We start from the raw sequence: 21,070 nt of genomic DNA, 5'->3' as shown, positions 1-21,070 counted from the left end.
AATATTGATTATTTTAATAGCTCCTCATCCAGGTGGAATTTCTCGAAACGGTTTCTGGGTCTTGGAGATCTCATGCGTTCTGGCCCCTCCACAAAATTTCGGAGCTAGAGCACATCCGATGTTACCCAAAATCAACACTCCCTCTTAGCGAGGAATTTGCTCTAGCAATACTTCCCAATAGAAGCATCACATTGATCCACGACATCGGTCCTCTGCGTTGTTGATGTTTTGCCTATTGCCCTTCATCCACTACATTGCTGCAATCTGTATTGTTGCCCATGACACTGTAACTATCACTGCTACATCTGTACTGCAGCTCCCTCTGAATATGTTGCATCATGCTGCCCATAGCACTGCCACTACTAATTGTTGCACTGCAACTCCTTATACTATCCGCTTCTGCTACTGAAACAGATTCTTCACCATCCCCATCTTCTCCCTAAAGTAAACAAACTTTGTTCTTCCTAGGGCCTTGGTGAGAATGTTTGCCACCTGTTCTCCTGTTGGGGTGTACCTCAACTGTACTGCCCCTCGTTGGACACAGTCTCTGATAAAGTGACACCTGATATCAATGTGCTTCGACCAATCATGAAAGACTGGATTCTCAAGGAGCTTGATGCAACTCTGATTATCACACAAAACATTGGTCACTTCCATCTTTCTCCTAAATAGATTCACAAGCAGTTTCCTAAGCCATATGGCTTCACACAAAGTTGTGCTAGCTGCCATATATTTAGCTTCAGCTGAGCTCAGAACCACGGATTTTTGTTTCCTTCTACACTAGGAGGTCATTCCTGATCCAACGCTGAAACAATACCCAGTGGTACTTTTCCGATCTACTAAACTTCTAGCCCAATCTGCGTTAATGAACCCACTCAACCTGATGGCATTGCCTTGGGTGGGCATTAGTCCATGCTCGATTGTTCCTCATATATATCTGAGAACATGCTTGGTTGTTTCCCAGTACGCCCTCTTTGGTTCTACCATGAACTGACTGAGAGTGTTGACAGTGTAACAAATGTCCTGTCTGGTATTGACCAGATACATCAAGGACCCTATGATCTGCCTGTACAAGGTGGGATTGACTTCTTTATCTTTGGATGCATCAATCTTCTTCCAGTTGGTGATCATTGGAGTAGCCATAGGTCTACAGTCCTGCATTCTGAACCTTTTCAAAATCTTTGTAGTGTATCTCCCTTGCCCAAGGAAAATTTCACCCTTCTGTTGCCAAACTTCCAACCCCAGGAAATAATGCATCCATCCCAAATCCTTCATGTCAAATTCTGTGGCTAGGTTCTCCTTGCAATCTTTGATGAGCCTGGATGATCCTGTTAGAAAGAGATCATCCACATATAAAACCAGGATTAGAGGCTCATTCTCTACAACCAGATAGTAGAGGTTAGGATTTGCGTCACTCTTGACGATTCCCATCTTCTGCAAGAAGCCATCAATTCAACCGTACCATGCTCTAGGTGCCTATTTAAGCCCATACAGAGTTTTCTCTTCAACCTGCATACATGAGATTTCTTCTCATGTGTCTCAAAACCCTCTAGTTGTTCAATGTATACTTCTTCTTCTATCACCCCGTTCAAGAATGTTGTCTTGACATCCATCTGGTGAGTCTCCCACCCCATCACAACTGCAAGGGATATCATGGATCTAATAGAAGTATTCTTGGCTACTGGGGCGAAGATTTCTTCATAGTCTATCCCTTCCTGGATCTAATAGAAGTATTCTTGGCTACTAGGGCGAAGATTTCTTCATAGTCTATCCCTTCCTGGATCTAATAGAAGTATACTTGGCTACTGGGGCGAATATTTCTTCATAGTCTATCCCTTCCTTCTGAGCAAACCCCTTAGCCACAAACCTGGCTTTGTATTTTTCCACACTGCCATCTGAAGCGTATTTGACTTTGCAGAGCCATCTCGACCCTACAACTAATCTGTCTTGAGGCCTAGGTACCACTTCCAAACATCATTGACCATTATGGAACTGTATTCCTCCACCATAGCGTTTACCCATACTTGATGCTGAACGGCCTCCTAAAAACTGGAGGGTTCTCCAACCTGAGCCACCAAGGCTTTGTATCTGTCTGGTTGTCTATGCTTTCTTTTCTCGTTCCTGAGCGCCCCGACGAAATCCTCTGCATCTCGTAGTATCTGTCGAAGTTCCTAGCTCGTTCTACCACTGGTAGTGGGTATATCTATCTGCTCCTCCTCTTCCTGAGGCTCCACCTCTGGAGTTTTGCCTTTAGGAGAAATACTAGTGCTAGTTTCTACTAGTCGAAGTGGCTGGACCAACGGATCATCCTTTGACTGCTCTTCAGAAGGCATTTCTTGGGATTTCTTGAAAGCTCTGTCCTCCATGAACTTTACATCCCATCGAATTACGATCTTCCTATTCCCCGGAAGATAGACTCTATATGCCTTAGCATTCTCGCTATATCCCACAAGATATCCTTTCTCTGCAGTCTGATCCAATTTCTTCCTCTTTTCTTCGGGTACATGGCAATATGCCAAACTCCCAAATATCCTAAAATGACTCACCTCAGGCTTCTTACCGATGAAGACACTCTCCGGAGTAATCTTACCTAATGCCCTGTGAGGAGTCCTATTCTGGACATACACTGTCATGTTGCATGCTTCTACCCATAGAAACTTGGGCATATCCTGATCATACAACATTGCCCTAGCTGCTTCAACAATAGTCCAGTTCTTCCTTTCTGCTACTCCATTATGCTCCGGATTATAGGGGGTTGTCCACTCCCTTCTGATGCCTTCCCTTGCGCAAAAATCAATGAAGTCCTTGTCGATGTATTCTCCACCATTGTCTGAGCGCAATATCTTTATCTTCTTTCCTGTCAGATTCTCAACTAGAGCCTTGAGCTCTTTGAATCGACCGAAAACTTCATCCTTGGTTTTTAGAAAGTAGATCCAAGCCTTTCTGGAATGGTCATCAATGAAGGTGATGAAGTATTCAGCACCACTAAGAGCTTTTGTGGACATGGGTCCGCAGATATCTGAGTGTATCAATCCCAGAACACTCTTAGCCCTCTTGTTGCTCTGGAAAAAGCTTCCTTGGCGTACTTGCCTAGAGCACTCCTCTACATAAATCATCTCGTTCGGTACTTAATTCTGGAACTCCTGATACTGTTTTCCCAAGAATTCTTAGAGCCCCATGGTGTTAGTGTCCCATTCTCCTGTGCCATAGTTCATACAAATCTTTTTCCCCACTGCTACCTATTAGTGCCATTGGAAATTCTAACTGTAATCTATACAGCCTGTTACTTCTGACTCCAATCTGGGCTTTCTTTTTCCAACTCGGGTGTTTGATATATACTTTCTCCTTAATGAAGAAAACGTCATAGCCCTTGTTTTGAAGCTGAGATACAGAGAGTAAGTTCATCCCCAATCCTGGCACATGCAACACATTGGTTGCTCGAAGCTGATCCCCTGCTTCTGTTTGAAAGACTACAATACCTCTTCCTACGGGGGTTAAGAGGACTACAGGCGATGAGGGGCAAGATCCTTGAGGTACCCAACCTCTTGGATTATACCTTGCTACGGGAGCCTCGAAGAGGAGTAGAAGGATTGGCTGATGTCGGTAGAAACGGACGCAGATGAAGCAACAGAGAGTGCTACAATGCAGGAGTCCATGGAGCGACAGAGAGTGCTACAATGCAGGAGTCCATGGACAGCGTGAGGCTAGCAGGTTGCAACAGTGTGAGAGGCACGGGAGTGTTGCACCAGTGCAGGATGGCATAGAGAGGTGTGCAACGGTGTGAGATGCAAGGAGTTGTTGCGACAACGCAGAGGTCAGTAGAGGGAACACTTGTTGGCGGCAGAGGAAACTTCAGCATCGGGAGTGTTTCTAGCCTGACAGGGATGTCAGATGTTGGGTGGATTAGTTACTTATTTCTCAGTAACTGAGTTGCAGTGCAGTAGCAGTATGCAATAGCACGATGCAGTGTGAGGAGAAGGGGATGCAGTGTAGATGCAGTGCTAGGTGTATGGACCAGCAGCAGCACGGATGCAGAGGGAGCTATCATATAGATGTAACAGTGCAGAGGATGTTGGGCAGGGAGGCCTAGCATCAACACAAGGACCGATGCTGGATAATCGAGGTGATACTCAGTGAGGAGTATTACTAGAGCACAACCCTCGCGAAGAGGGAGTGTTGATTTGGGGTAGCATCAGATGTGCTCTAGCCATGAAAATTGGTGGAGAAGCTAAAGCACATGTCTCCAAGACCCAGAAATGGGTTGGGCAGATTCTAATCGGTTTGGGAGATATTAAAATAATTAATATTTTTAATGAAGTTCCTAAGTCTAAACTTAGGAAAAATAAAATATTAATGGGTATTAATATAAAACTTGGTTAGAAGGGTCCAAAAGTCATGGATCAAGCAAAATCTAATCTTAGCCGTTGATTAGAGATTTAATCTCAGTCGTTGATGAACCAACGAGAAAAGTATAAGAGGAGGCTTGAGGGTCAGTTAGAGAATACACCAGAGTGATCAGTCATTCTATTCTTTAGAGCGGGGTTTGCTAAGAGAGATAGAATCAATGATCAGCAGCGAGGGGCAGTGAATACATACTAGAGAGGCAGAGTTGGTACCAGAGAGACAGCGCAGAGCCCGGAGAGGTTGACACAGAGGCAGTTGGGTGCTACGTAAAGGCAGCCAAGAGAGGCCAACATGCGAGATGCAGAGGGTCTAAGGGCTGACACAGAGGCTAGCAGAGCTCACGCAGGGCCAAGACGCAGCGCTGAGAGGATTTCGTGGGACAGACTGGGAGCTAATGAACCGAGCAGGGTGGCGCAATCCCTATCAGAGTGATCAAGAGCAGTGGGAGTTGCAATTGTTGTCGTGGGATTGTTCATCCGGTGATTAATCAATCGAAATATCTGTCTCCGAAGAGAGGTACTACTGCCGAGGGCATTCTCTGTTGGGTGAGCCATTTCTGGCACCCTAGTTGTATTATGAAAACTGCATAATAATAAAAGCCTCTGAATAGTTGCACCGGTTTTTCCGCATTAGATTTTTCCGAGGACATTGGTCCAAAAATAACGATGTCACTTGTGTGTTTGTTTTCTTTCAGTTGATGATTTGTAGATGTTGATATTGTACTTGTATTTATTTTCAATATTTACATGGTAAATAACTTGTTAAGTAATTGAACAAGTAGGAAGGAATAAACCAGATAGTACAGGAAGAATTTCTAACGGGTTAAACTTAGAAATTCCAACATTACACTTACTCTAGAAAATATGCTTTAGAATCTAGATGAGACCCTTCTTCTTATGATGGTTCCTTTCTTCTCTTTACCAATCAACTAACTTGGATGACTATAATGTAGGGTTGTCATGACAGCAGAGGCAGCCTCCTTTTCCCTCGCATGTGTGACTGCAATGAGCCTTAGAACAGCCCTCTTACCTTCGCTTTTCCTCCTTGATCCTTCGCTTGAGAGAGTGGTCTTGTAGGCTTGGATTGAGCCCTAAACAATGAGATATGGTGAGCTGTTAGTGACTGTTGTCATAACCGCAAGCAGCCTTCCTTAACTTCGCACGTGTGGTTGTAGTTGTCCCAGAAATGCTCCCCCTAACTTCAGTTCTATATACTTCTTCCACGCTGCCCTTAAATACGCTATAGACTTCCTTATCTTCGCTTGTCTCTTCGCTAATTTCAAAGCTTAAGTGAGTACGATATAGAGGAGTGGATAGCGTCTATATATAGAGGTCTGTCCCTCCATTTAGGTCGACTTGTCAACTGTATTTAGGCCGACTTGAGGACTGCTTTTATGCTTCGGATTTCTTGTTTCAAGGATGTCGTAGCTTGCAGGATGCTTGTGACTTTCTTTGGAGGTATTCTCTTAACCATAATACATACAAGGTATAACATGCCCTTAAGGTCTTCACCTTATTCTTTTGACTATTTGACTCACCTATAGCACTTTAAATAGTGCTAGACCTATTTCAATGAGCAAGAAACTCATTGACATATATTATAAAAATAATATTTCTTTTCTTCAATAAATACAAATATCAAAAGTACATTTATGAAGACCAGACCTAGTTACATTTCCTACAACAAAGTTGACTAGGTTTGACCGAACTGATTTGAAGAAGAAATTATGCCCTGTTGACCAGCGTTGACTTTTTCGTTAGGGATTCTTGTGGTTGTTGTTTGACTGGACATATTTGACTTTGATTGGGCAAGTGAATTTTACGTATTGTACTCTCTCTCTGCTGAACTTTTGAAGAATAATAAGAAGAAATTATCAAAGGGGTTCCCCACATTGGGGTTTGTCCCTAGCATGCACCACATCTTGTGTCCTCTTGTCTTGGCTTGTCTTCTATTGTTTTTATTTATGTTCTATCTACATTTACTGTCATGTTAATGTCATTGCTAATCTGGAAATTGATATTGGGCTAATAAGAAAATTGAAGTAAATTGCTTTCAAGCATAGAACATACCATTGTTATCTAAAATTAACAAAAGCTCGTCATACATCATTCGAAGGGAAAACAATGGTTGATAAGGATACTCAAGATCCTCTGTTAGAGTCTTCATTGGAAGATTCACCAATTAAAAGGAAGCAAGTGTTTCATCAAGAATTCCAACTTGTAGGAATTCATGGGATGATGGTATGATGTCGAAAGAAGTAACGTAGATCAAGGGATTGAAGTTCCTTCAATCAAGGAAACTGTTGAAGGAAGTTTAGATGACCTAAAAAGAAAATGAGGTATGTATGCTTGTATTTGATAAAATAGAGTCATGTCATATGGTTGCAGGCAACATGAATGAATGCTCTACCTCGAGAGCATGATCAAAAGAAAGGATCTCTTCTTTTGAAAGGATGCAGGAAGGCATGGGTCACACATTGACTAGATGAAATCAACATAATATGTCCTCATATGAAATATAAGGTGGTTGACAATATTTGTAGGAACTCTAATTGAATGTTCTTGGAGAGGAAATGTGTGAATAAAGAAAAAGATCATAAAATATGCAACTATGGAGAAAGCAATCAACATCCAAGGACTAAAAGATTTGACTATAATATCTCCATGAAAAATAGGAAGACCTTGATGAAGTCTGAAAAGGAAAGAGACCCTTGACAGTATATATCTTTTGGAGATGTGTCAATATGTATGCAAGATGTTGATGCTCATGGGAAGATGTCGTGATGAAAGACCATCACAAAGGCAATTTTGATGTAATGTTCATTTCTTATTTTTGAATAATATCTGGATGGGCTTATGCAGGGCTACCTAGGGAAGGGTTGTGGATGTCTTCCACAATTAATGCCCATGTAGCAGGATGAAAGATCCTTAAGAAAACATGGCATGAAGAAGGTAGCATGACATGAAGGAAGACCAGATATGGACTAATAGATCACTTTCCAATGAAAGGAATGATGACATGACTGACTCATGGATGAAAGTGATGGATGGTCTATGCCCTACGAAGAAGTCTCGAAAGATGTAGACTCTATGACAAAGAAGAAATTCATGACATCAATGGAAGGAGTTCTACAAGTAGTTGCTTATCCCATGATCTCCACCAGAAGAGTTGGTGGAAGCAAGTCCTTGGGCAAGAAGGGTCTTGGTCAAGTCCCTAGTAAAGAGGGAGCTTGGGTACATTCTTTTTTACAGGAATGGATACATTCCTTCACTGGAATGGGTATGTCCTCCCTAAGTTGAAAGGGAGAGATAAATACGTCATTCTTGTCTTCACTTGGGAAGACAGAATGGAGGATTGGGTAAACATTTGGCATTCAATACTCTTTGAGGATGAGTTAGGGCATCCAAGATAAGAGTAGTCATAAAGGACTGATATTCTTTGAGGATTGGGAATCCAAGATAAGAATAGTCTTGGTGGAATACACTCTGAGAACTCGGATGGGGTATGTTCCGAGAGAGACAATGATGAGGGTGTCTATACATCATTGGTCTCGCCAGCATTGAGCTCTAATCTTGTGGATATATAGAGTTGTTAGTCAAGGCCTTGCTATGTGACAATGTTGGATGATATGATGTTATACAGATGGGTTACCAATCCGACTCTTCTTATGAGAATTCTTCATATTGAGAATACCTTTTATAGATTATGAATACCTCCCTAGTTAAGAGGGAGTGTTGAAAAATGTAACTAGGTTCGGTCTTCATAATGACATGTGTAATCTTGATTTTATGTAATTGATGTAAAGAAGAAAATAAAATTATTTTGTAATGCTTGAGTCATGGATTTCAAGCTCAAGGAATTTTATAGTTAAGGCTCCCATTGTGAGCCTTTAGGGTTGGTCATCATGTCATAAAGTCTAATGAGTCAATGTCAAAGATTGAAGACCCATTTGGGCATATTATACATTGTAAAAAGAGAAATTGTTTGAGTCATTAACCCTCCAAGGCCATGTCACAAGCTCTCCTTGAAGTCAGCCTACAAAAGGGAATAAAGATGATTCCAAAAGGGCATGTCAGCCTAGGCTCAAGATCAAGTCGACCTATATCATGGACAGACCACTATATATATAGCAGAACTCGACATCATTTGGAGGTGTGAATTCGGTCAAGCAATCTGAACCAAGAAGAAGTGTGAAGATCACAAGAGAAGAGCCTCACCACCAAGCGAAGGAAAGAGGAACATAACCGAGTCATTTTCTGATCTGTTTTGGGCAAATACACTCCACACGTGCGAGGAATTGATGTTATCTGTTGCAAGAGGAACCAAGATATCACAATCTCATTAGGAGGGCAGATCAAGGAAGAAAACAAGTTGATTCTCAAGTCGAATTGAAGAAGAAAGGATCTCCACCTAGAGCGAAGGAATTTAAGAGACAAAATCTCTCACACGTGCTGCAACTAGGGTTTCTGAGGAGGCCGAAAGTTGCAGACTTGATCCAAAAGGCCGAAATCTGAAGGGTAGCCGAAATTCAAAGGAAGGCAAGCAATTTGACTAGTGTTGACTTGGGCAAGAAGAAGAAGCAGTGAAGAAGGGTCTTGTGACTTGGTCTTGGAGAGGTTGTTGTGTCAAGGGTCTTGGTCTTGGTATTCATCACTTGAAGTCTCTATAAGAAGAAGAATTCGTTTGGGTTTTCCTCTCAAGTTGGAGAGGTTTTGGCCCTGGCTAATCGCCTACATTTTGTGTCTCTTGTCTCCTTATTGTTTATGATCTGGTAGTTGTTTGATGAAAAAGAACATTATAATGATCTAAGTCAAGAACCTAATCTAAAGAACTAAAAAACATTCATAAACAGTTATCATCCAAGAGAAATCTCCTAATCCTAATGCCCTAGATTTCTCAATAGGAAGAAGGAAGGGCTTTGATTGTACTATTGTTCCCTTACCTCAACTTGGGGTTAATCTTGTATCATAGTCACGTAGGATCTCCTTCATTGGATACTAGCTTTAGAAGTGGCACTACATGGGAAACCCTGATTTTGGTTGCCTCGCCCTGCCTCCCAATACCATATATCTCACTCCCCTTCACTCATTACAAGCTCCTTTCACATTTTCCTATCTCGGTCCACATTTGTCCATTGGGTCCACAAGGTGTTAGCCTCCCCTTCCCCTTGTCCTGTTGAAGTTTCTAAGTCTACTTAGTTAGAAAACCTCCATGCACTTTATCTGATTTATTCCTACCTACTTGTTATGTTACTTAACAGGTTATTTACAATGTAAATACTGAAAATCAACACTAGTGCATGCTCAACATATTACAGATCACCAACTGAAGGAAACAAAAACAATCACACCATATGACACCATTAATTTTTTTACCAATGTCCCCGGAAAAACCCAATGTGGGAAAACCAGTGCCTCTATCTGAGGGTTTTCTTATTAAGCAACATTAGAGTACAATCTGGGTGCCGAAACTAGCCTACCCAACAGAGAATTTCCTTGGTAGTAATACCTCTCAATTTGAGACAAATCTCCCCGCTAAAACCCCGGATAATCCTTTCAGTAGCTCCTCAGCTCCAATCTACCCCAGAAACCCCAACGTCAGCCTTTTCTGGACTGCATCGGCCCCTCTCTGCCCAGCACTGGCTTTGCGTCACCCCGGATGGGTCTACGTCAGCCTTAGGAGGCCCTGCATCAGCCTTCTGGCCCTCTGCATCAGCAACGCTGGCCTCTCTGAGGCTCTGCGTAGCTCCTGGCTACCTCTGCGTGAGCTTTGGTTGCTACTACGTCACTCTCCCGGGTTACTGCGCTGCTCTCCCGACACTATCTCTGCCTTTCTGTCTCTCTGTACTCAATTCCCCTCAGTTGCAACTCCCGATCACTAATTATATCTCGCTTAGCAAACCCCGCTCTAGAGAATAGAATGACTGATCACTCTGGTGTGTTCTCCAAGTGACCCTCAAGCCTCCTCTTATACTTTTCCTGTTGACATATCAACAGCCGAGATTAAGTCCCTAATCAACGGCTAAGATTAGGTCTGGCTTGATCCATGTCTTTTGGACCATTCTAACACAGTTTCATATTAATACACATTAATATTTTATTTCCCCTAAGTTTAGACTTAGGGACTCCATTAAAAATATTAATTATTTTAATATCTCCTGAACTGTTTAGAATCTGCCCAAACCCTTTCTGGGTATTGGAGATTTCATGTGCCCCAACTTCTCCACCAAATTTCGTGGCTAGAGCACATCCGATGCTACCCCAAATCAACACTCCCTTAGTGAGAACTATGCTCTAGCAACACTCCTCACTGAGTATTACTCTGATCATCCGGCATCGGTCCCTGTACTGATGCTGCCCACCATCCTCTACACTGTTGTATCCTGTATTGTTGCCCATGGTTCTTCCACTGCCACTGTTGCATCTGTACGACAGCTCCCTCTACATCCGTGTTGTTGCTGGTCCTTTCCTCCAGCACTGCATCCGTGCTGTTGTTGGTCCTTTCCCCCAGCACTGCATCCGCACTGCACCTCCTCTCATCATGCTGCATCGTGCTACCCACTGCCGCACTGCAACTCAATTACTGAGAAATAAGTAACTAATCTCCCAACTTGATCTCCCTGTTGGGCTAGAGACACCCACTGATGCTGAAGCTCCCTTTGCCGCTAACAAGTGCTCCCTCTCTGACCTCTGCATTGCTGCAACAACTCCCTGCATCTCGCACCATTGCACGCCTCTTTGTGCCATCCTGCACTGGTGCAACACTCCTGTGCCTCTCGCACTGCTGCAGCCTGCTAGCCTCGCACTGTCTCGAGACTCCAACACTATAGCTCTCTCTGCCGCTTCATCCGCATCCATCTCTACCCGACTCAGCCAGTCTTGTTACTCCTCTTCGGGACTCTCGTAGCAAGGTCTAATCCAAGAGGCTAGGTACCTCGAGGATACTGTCCCTCATCGCCTATAGTCCACCTGACTACAGCTCGATGTCTCCCCACTTTCGCTCAAGTGGTGCGTGTGCACTCATGGCACAGTCATCGTCTGTCTCCACTTCCTTCTCTGCCCTTGCTGGTGCTGCCTTAGTCTCGAAAGACTCTCCCTTACTCTTCTTCCTTGGACACTGGATCGCATAATGACCCAGTTCCCCACAGTGGAAGCACTTGATCTTGGAGAGATCCTTCTTCTTCCACTTTTCCTGCTTTCCCTCAGATGCTAGGGCAACATCTTCCTCCTCCTGCTTGACTTTGATCCCCTGGTTGCTGCTACCCGTCTTTAACTGCCGTCAGATCTCTTCTTGACGAAAAGCAACCCACATCTCATCCCATGGTGAAAGTGTCCCTCTACCCAATATACTCTGGACAAATACCTCCCAGTCTTTTGAGACTTCATTCAAGGCCGTCCTCTACATCAACTCTTTGATCCGGCATGGATTCTATAGCAATCAACTAATCTTGGATCTCATTCAGTCCTCCGAGGAAGGTGTCAATCGGCTCTTCCCTCTTCATTTGATACGATCTCAACTGATTCTCAAGTAGCATTCTTCTCTGCACAGAAGTATGCTGGTACAATTTCTTGAGGGCCCCCCACATCTCATATGTCGTTTCCTTCTCGGCAATGTGTGGTACTACATGGTCCTTGACCCCATCAAGGATGATGCTTTTGGTCCTCGCCATTGCCTCCTCGTACTTGTCGTTATCATTGGGGTCAACTGCAATAGCTATAACCTTCAAGGCGAAGTTCTTGACATGATTTCTGTCAAGTACGGATAAGATTATGGCCTTCCAGACTACGAAGTTCGATGCTCCGTCCAGTGTATCCTGGTCTCTTACTTCGTGTAGTGCCATGATGCTCTTCTACTTCCCTCCTGGAAGTTCCCTGTTCGACTCCTCCGAGTCTCTACTTCCCGTCTGAAAGTTCTCTTCTGGACTCCCTCTAAGTCCTGATTTCCCTCCTAGAAATCCGTCTGCCATTGTAAAGATGCCCACTACTCTGATCGTCTTGTGCAACCGCACCACTAATCCGGGTTCCCCGGCTAGAAACCCTCGATAGCAACTCCCTCCTCTTGGCCTTGCTCTGTCAAGTATTGTTCTAACTACAGTACCTCACCAACTCCACTCTGCAATATTCCCACAGCCTCCTAAACCCCAGCAACCTGAAGGTGAGAGCTCCTAGGCTCCGCGCAATCCCGACACCAGCAACCCGACCTCCTCAACCAACTGCGTCAGCCCTCCCAGCTTCTATGTGGCTCTGCGTGAGGCTCCCTTTGCCTTCCTTCGCCTCTTCGCAGTAATACCTCTCAGTTTGAGACAAATCTCCTGGCTGAAACCCCGGATAATCCTTCCGATAGCTCCTCAGCTCCAATCTACCCCAGAAACCCCAACATCAACCTTTTCTGGACTTCGTTAGCCCCTCTCTTCCCAGCGCTAGCCCTGCATCACCCCAGATGGGTTTGCGTTAGCCTTAGGAGGCCCTGCATCAGCCTTCTGGCCCTCTACGTTAGCCTTAGGAGGCCATGCGTCAGCCTTCTGGCCCTCTGCATCAGCAACGCTGGCCTCTCTGAGGCTCTGCGCAACTCTCAGCTACTACCTCTGCATGAGCTCTGGCTGTTACTACGTCACTCTCCCCAACTATTGCGCTACTTTCCTGACACTATCTCTGCCTCTCTGTCTCTCTATACTTAATGCCCCTCAGCAGCAACTCCCGATCACTAATTCTATCTCTCTTAGCAAACCCCGCTCTAGAGAATAAAATGACTGATCGCTCTGGTGTGTTCTCCAAGTGACCCTCAAGCCTCCTCTTATACTTTTCCTGTTGACATATCAACGGCTGAAATTAAGTCCCTAATCAACGGCTAAGATTAGATCTAGCTTGATCCATATCTTTTGGACCATTCTAACACATTAATATTTTATTTTCCCCTTAGGGACTCCATTAAAAATATTAATTATTTTAATATCTCCTGAACTGTTTAGAATTTGCCCAAACCCTTTCTGGGTATTGGAAATCTCATGTGCTCCAACCTCTCCACCAAATTTTGTGGCTAGAGCACATCTAATGCTACCCCAAATCAACAATACCTTCGGTCAAGCTTGGAACGATGCCCTAGAGGTTGATGCAGGTTAAAAAAAAAAAAAAAAAAAAAAAAAGATAAAAACATAATATGGCCACATACAATAGGAAATGTACCACAAAATGCAAAAGATGGTCGAGACAATAAAGTTTAGCACGTGGGCAAAAGCCAAACGTAAGCTCTACTCCCTATCATTATGGTCATCAACCTGGTTCCTAGGGCCCTTGTGAATACCCATTTTCATCATTAAGGAACCCATGTATGTCCCAACCCCTAGTGGATGATGAAATGCCCTACTTTAAGGGGGTAATCACTACTACATCTTACACATCATGCTCTCATCCCCTTTGAGCCCCGAGCAGTAAAATGAAGAAAAATCAATAAAAGGCAAAAGGCAAATGAAGAAGGGTGGAAAAAAAAGGTCGGGGTAACTCATGTACCATGATTGCTCCCTCCTTACATTCATACACCCAAGGTGTGGGCTTCCTTCATCATAGCTTCCCTTGTCCCATGACATGTGGCTTGGAGCCTTCCCCTTGTCCCACTTTATTCCATCATTATTTTACATGACACCTACCACTTGATGGGTGTACCTTGGACCTGTCATTCCCTTAGAGGTTGAAACCACCTAATAGGGTCCTTCATTAACCTCTCTTACCAAGGAAGGTAACACCAGGACATGTCTAAAGCCCCAAATTTGGAAGGGAAACCCACTATGAAGTGTCCACTTCTGCCCTTGATTAGCAAGCTTATTTACTCAATTGCACTAATGAATTATTGTATTGGAAGGTGAGGAGACACATTGGATCTTATACAGGATTGCAAGTGGGTTTTCATCTTGGACTTGGCCTCCCTATACGGGATCCAAGCCCTCCAAAGGATCACAATGGCATTTGTAGGGTGAGCGTTGAGAGCCATGGGCCTCCATCCATGCAAAGCATTGATTGCCACACCATGGGCTTCTTCAGCACCACCATTTGCTTGCTCGTGCCCCACCACTTGGACCACATTGCCCAACTGGCTACACATTACACCCAACACTTGGCAGTTGATCCAAGGCCCATAAGAGGTTATGTCTTTCCTAGGGAGACATGGGAGGGCATGTGTCATCTTCTAGCCCTCATTGATGGAGCATCAACTTGATATTGAGCCACTTGGAGACCCATGAGACAAATTTGGAGCCCACAAAACCCAAATAGGAGTTTGGACATGTTTTGCAACATATGGAGGGCATATCCCTCTTCATCATCATTTTTGAGGCCCTCTCCCACACTTTGAGCACAAGAGGCCTCAACGCTAGCATTGGAGAGCACCTCGCATGGATGACATGGGCTAAAAGGAGAAATAAAATAATGATTAATGTTTAAGCTATCTTGGTTGGCTTGTAACCAAGGGTTTGTCACCTTATTTCACACTTTAGGGGCTTGTTCATTAGAAATTTGAACTACTAGCTCTTGTATAAATACATGAGACTTAGTCTCATTGCAAACCATCATCACTTGGATTTTCAGCCTAGGAAGGCAATTTAGACCTGCAATTTGTGGAATGTTTTGGAGTTTTATGAATGAATTTTGATGTTTGGATATTTTTGCTATCTCTCTTGGAGCTTCTTTTTGGCATTGTGATGGATGGATATATTCTTCATTGTCTTGTAAGCGCTATTTAATGTCATATTTCTGATTTGATTAATGTCTAATGCATGGAATATTGTCTCATGGTTATTAATGTGCCCTAATTGATGAAATATTGTCTAAACATTGAAACTATTGGAAAATTTTGCATGTGTTATTCACAGATAATGAATGAATGAATGTTACTAGGGAAAATGATGCATTTATATTCCTTGAAACTCCATTAGTAATTGCCATTGAAGTATAAATATCTAGAAGTGTTGTGTAGCTGCTTCATTAAGGCTAGTGAAGTTGCTTCTAGGTCTCCTTGAAGAGCGAAGTGTCTAGATCTTTCATGACTCCTAACTTCTCAATGGCTAGGCACTTGGTGATCACCTTTAATTGAAAACCATCTTTCTTTCACCTCTTTTTCATCTCTTGTCCTTGTCCCTTAAAGGATAAGGAGGCCTCTCTAGGGCTTGGTGTGAAATCCATTAGAGGAGCGCATTTTGAATTGCACTTGCATAGAACTCTTCCTTAGTGTCTCCTCTAGTGATTCTCAAGTTTTCGTGGATTTCCCACAGTGGAATCTCTGGAAATTTGATGCCCTAGCCATCACACCAAGAGGGAAACTTAGAAGTTAATCCTTCAATTTGGGGATTTCTTCAAGGCATTCGCTTTATTACTCATTTGAGTAAATCATAAATCATCTTTCGCTAAATATCTCAACTCTAGGTCTCGTGTAGCCTTCTTTTCAAGGAGTTTTTCGTGGAAAGTCTTACTAGCTTCTCCCAAAGCTCGCACTTTTATTGAACCTTTCTATTGAATGAGCCACCTTTCCTCACTTCAAGCCTACCATAGACACATATATCACAAGTGAGTCATATTGGGGCTCCTCCCATTGGTGAAAATCCGAGAAGAGCAGGGGACTTACACTGTGGTGATAGTGGGCCTCTGTCCCAAGTGTTGTTGTGCCCTCTAGCTTTGGCCTATTTTCAAGACCTGCTAGTTTGTGCAGCAACAATCCCAACAGTTTATAAGCATGTACTTACATGAAGCAAATCACGATGACAGCAGAGATACCAAGGTCCAAATCATCCCATGACACTGGTTGGCAGTATGCAGGGCAGTAGCAAGGTACTTGTGTCCTCATTCTAAATGCTCAAGTGCAGGAGGGTGAGGAGAATTTATTTCCACAGAAAACAATTTATAAGAAAAAATAAATAAATAAAATACTGTGAATAGGAAGTATGCGTCTTTTTGGTTCTTTTGTGGAATCAATTAGATTATAAATGGCTGTAAGGTACAAGGTCCCAACAGTTTATAAGCCTGTATTTACGCGAAGCAAATCTAGATGACAGCAGAGATACCAAGGTCCGAATCATCCCACGACATTGGTTCGCAGTATGCAGGTTTTATTGTTATTAAGATAGTATAATTTCTTTTAACATTTTTTCAAAGGGCCACGTGATTAGGTTCAAGTTAGGCTGAATAAGTTCAAGCATGGAGTAGGGTGAGACTCGATTTTGGGTTTCAGTCTAGACTTGACAACAAGTTTCATTCGAGTTACGCGTCGAGTTCGAATCGTGCTAAATGGAATCCACTGAAATGGAACTTATTTTTTTGGATCGCAATTTAAGCATTGATCAATCCCTAATCTGAAACCATGAAACAACACTGTGTTTCACAATATATAGCTGCATTGGCTTATTTTCAGTGATCCATCTCCATATTAAGTCTCAGAATTCCTAGAGTTGAGTTCTGACTAGTATTCCTACTCCTTCCTGGAAGATCTACAAATTTACAATGGTTAATTTATTTATCCTACCTTTGAATTGAATTCAATATGGCTTTGTAATCACGTCTAAGAAATGTAAATTCAGTTGGGCGATCAAAGGTCACTCAAACTGGCTCCGTCCTTCGCCTTTGCTATTTTGATTTGTAACTGGAAAAGCACAGGGCTCAAACATAACGCAATGTTTATAGGCACTATGTTACCATTGTTGCTTTGGAGGCCCGCACTGACGCACAAGAATTTCCAATCTTCGCGGTCCATGCGATTGCAGCAGCTCAAACTACAATCAAGTGATACTGGCAAGGATGATTTTAAAGGAAAATGCAGGTAGAATACACTTCTTTCAGCCTTGGGCTTGACGTCCAGTGCTACCATCGCACAACATTTTGTGGTTCCTTATGACTCGAGCATTAACTGGCACCAGAAGTCCAGCCTGAATTTCATCGATAATTAAGTGGACCAAACACTGGTTACAGATTATTATTGGCTCCCTTAGGTTGCTGGCCGTAAACCCACAAAATCCCCAATGGAAATAAACCCACTTGGGTATCATAATTTCCAGTCATCATTCCCTAATAGAAGCATGCAAACCTAAAATTTCAGAATACCAATGCCATAAGTTTAATCACAGGATACAAAATCGGAATCGGGCGATTAAAATTTCATGAAAACATCATGTAGAGCAAAACAATTACCTGTGGAATGAAAAACTGTTTGTGTTGGTTCTTGGTGCTAGCATGAACGAGGTGAGTTTTGTTGAGAGCATAGGAGAGTGACGATAAAGCGGAAGAACTACAGCAGCCTTCCATTCCATATCCCTCACCACCAACACCAACGATGAAGATTGAACAGCCTTTCATAGGATATCTGCGGAGGTACTTATATTTGACAAAAATTTATGACACAAGTTATTGGCCAAATAATGCAGGGTCTGTTCTATTAAATGGTACTAGAACGCATAGGATATCTAAGGAGGTTATTATATTTGACAAAATTTTATGGCACTCACAAGTTATTGGCCAAACTTAAACGCACATTACTATCAAATTGTACCAAAACGCATACGTAGACCCTCCTTCTCACTAAGCACTGGCTGTATGTAGTCCTACTTCGTGACGTGACAAAGCGTGGGCATCAATTTGGGAAAAGTGTCTTTTATAACATTACTACGTAACAACTCAGTTAAGTTCGCAATATTTGTGTTTTAGGTGTAAAAGTGAAAGTGCCCTGGTTTCACCGCTCTTCTCCTTTTTTCAAAAAAAAATTAAACATTTCGTTACTAGGAAAGGTTGAATAATACAATTTTGGATAGACAAAAATATTAATTACGGAAGTAAGTAGTTTTAAATAAATTAGATTTATTTTAATTCTCGATCTGTCCAAGTTTAAAGATAAATGAAATGAAATGATATTTTAAGGTCCATGTGACTAAAAATAGTCTATGAGACCATTAGTTCATTGTTTTTCGTTTTTTGCAATTCAATCATTTTCCTATTCAAATCAATGATGAGCTGGGGTAACCTTCCAACAATCCCCTCGCTAAAAAGACGATGCCAAGAAATTGATGCTAACATGTTCTCGTAACTTTCATTGATGTCTTTGAATGCATCACATTCCGAAATGAAATGTTTTTCCGATTCCACAACCCCAGACGTGCAAAATGTACACACCCATTCTTCCTATGCTTCTTTAGGCCTTTTCCACCATCCTGTTTCACACCGGAGTTGATGTGAGTTGGTCCTTAATTGAGCAATAAGAGCCTTTGCCCTCTACGAAATGCTAGCTCCAATGAACTCTTTTTGCTGTAAATCACACCTAGGGTTGAATTCCTCAATGTAATCTTTCTTCTTTCTACCCAACTCTTTCCCCATACCGTTTTATGAAACTTCTCCATAATGAAACTTTTCATTTTAAAAAAAGTTTGCATCTCAAGAAATTTGATCTTTCTCTGCACTTGGTATATCCGAAATTAACATGAAACTAAATTGGTTCAGTTATTAATTATAATTGTAAATATAAATATAATTATTAATTTTATGTTTTTTATTTTATTAATTTTATTTTGATCAAGTCAAAATATTAAACATTACAACATCTCTACCATAATAGATCAAATGTTTACATAAGAGTTAAGTTTACTTATGAACCTCAAATATAAATAATTTTTTTATAAAAAGTGAGAGAGGAAATCTTGGATAAATATAATATTAAAGTATTATATTTTACTCTATATTTATTACCACTCCCACCCAATAAAAAGTGGTCACATATGGGAGGAATTATTAATTAAAATGTAATATTATTACATTTTTTTTCAGAGTGAAAAAAGCATAATTATATTATATAAGGTATATAATGAACAAATAGTACATTGACAAGTAGTACTTCATAAGGGATATTGGAAGTTGGAGCAATCTATGCCAGAAATATCTAGATGTGATGGGAAGCATAATCCCAGCAAGAAAGATAAGATTTCCATCAAGATAGACAGCCTTTTGAGCTGTCAAAAAGTTTGCAAATAAAAGATTTTACATAGCTCATAAAGGAGAAATTAGGAAAATAAGATCCTCTGAAGAGTAGCAGCACTGTTCAGAATTTTCAATTTATACTTCGACCATACATAAACAAATTATTCAATAGGGAGAAGAGAGGCAAAAAAGAACAAAATGACAGTGCATACCATGGAAAATTTTAGGGGCTAATGTTCGCCCAGTGGGCTAATTTTCCATGATTTTTCCAAAAAACGATTCGCCAATTTCCAATTTTTATAAAAGATGATTCGCCCAAATTTTAGAATATAAAATTATTTTACCTTAAAAATCGCCAACATTATATAGAGACCATATATAAAATCATGATAAATTTGAATAATTTTGCAAATATATCATTAAAAAATTTATAGTTTGCATATTAGGGATTAGTGAGATTCGCCAATGTTTTTAAACTTCAAGAAAATTTTCCATCCTTAAAATTTTCCTTGGTGCATACCTGGATTCAGCAAGATTTGAAATTAAGTACCAGGGAAGGAAAATTCCTGGATAGAGAAAATTTCCTCGTCAGATTTTACCTTCATGTTCCAAATACCTGATTCCGATAAAAGACCTTCCTTTGATAAGATGTCTGCTTGCTGGTTCTGTGATTTGTAAATGTGTTTGATGGAGCATCCTTCCATCCTCCTCCAAAGGAACATGATTCTGTCCATCCAGCCTACAAGGTGAGGATTGCTAATATGGTTCTTTCCTGATACATAATCAACCATGACTTTGGAATCTCCGAAAATTGAAACGGACTGTATGCTAACGAGAAGGCAAAAAGTTAGAAGGCCCATGAGAGCCATCACCTCAGATTTGCTATTGGAACCCTTTCCCCCATTCCAAGAAATGAGATATTGTACATTTTCATTCATGATGATGTGTACCCCACAACCACAAGAGCCATTTTGTGCAGCGTCGTCAAAATACGCTCTTGGGAGCATTGTGTGATCATGTGCTTGCTCCTTATGATTAGACTTTTTTTGCTTGTGTGTCTTTTCCGGTAAGGAGTCATAAAGAGATACAATACTTTGTAGAATTCCCATGAAAGGCTCTTTATTGTTCTTGGAGATAATATTGTTCCTCCATCTCCATGTGCATCAGAGGGTGATAATAATTATAGGCCTCCAGGATTCCTTCTGCCTACTCCACCAAAGGAATGCTTCTTTTGTAGATGCATGAGAAATATGAGGGAATCCATATAGATTTGCCAGAGCTTGCCATAATTGCTGAGTTTTCTGGCAGTTAAAGAACATGTGACAGTTGCTTTCCTCAGTGGATTTGCATATTAAACAGAGACTTGGCCCGTGCCAACTCCTCTTTTTCAAATTTTCCCATGATAAGTTTTTGTTGTGGAAGACCAGCCATGAGAAAAATATTGTTTTGGAAGGACATCCAGATTTCCAAAAAATTGTTGGGAATATTGGGCTGGAAAGAGCAGTCTTTAAACCTATCAGATTTTGGTAAATGTCCTTTACACGAACCAGGGTGATTCCTTTTGTATCTTTCCAGATAAGAACATCAGCTTCCAAAGAGTGATATATGCCACAGTTTCTCAAGCAGTCTCTGATTTTCTTCCATTGTCATGCTAAAATATCAGACATCCCCATATTGTCAGCTTCTTTCCAAAGAGGGAAAGGGCCCTGCCATTCTGCAATAAGTTT

At 41.7% G+C, this 21,070-nt stretch overlaps 1 protein-coding gene across 5 annotated transcripts in view; it reads right to left on the bottom strand.

The window, feature by feature from the left end:
• The window catches only part of LOC149211839 (carboxyl-terminal-processing peptidase 2, chloroplastic-like), a 375,331-nt gene extending 357,475 nt beyond the window's left edge, over window positions 1–17,856 (bottom strand). The window contains exon 1 of one of the 5 annotated variants that reach the window (XM_089391602.1): window positions 17,571–17,856. In XM_089391602.1, coding sequence (XP_089247728.1) covers window positions 17,571–17,735 — 165 coding nt within the window. In that variant the 5' untranslated portion in view covers window positions 17,736–17,856. The remainder of the gene's footprint in view (window positions 1–17,570) is intronic. The other 4 variants (XM_089391601.1, XM_089391598.1, XM_089391599.1 and 1 more) reach the window with 4 other exon arrangements.
• Between the last annotated feature and the right edge of the window lie 3,214 nt (window positions 17,857–21,070).

Source organism: Pinus tabuliformis, chromosome 1_1 (genome assembly GCF_031772625.1).
Source record: "Pinus tabuliformis cultivar Carrire ecotype Pingquan chromosome 1_1, CPIR1, whole genome shotgun sequence".
NCBI lineage: Eukaryota > Viridiplantae > Streptophyta > Pinopsida > Pinales > Pinaceae > Pinus > Pinus tabuliformis.
Note: the sequence above shows the minus strand (reverse complement) of the source record. Positions and strands in the feature narration are given on the sequence as shown.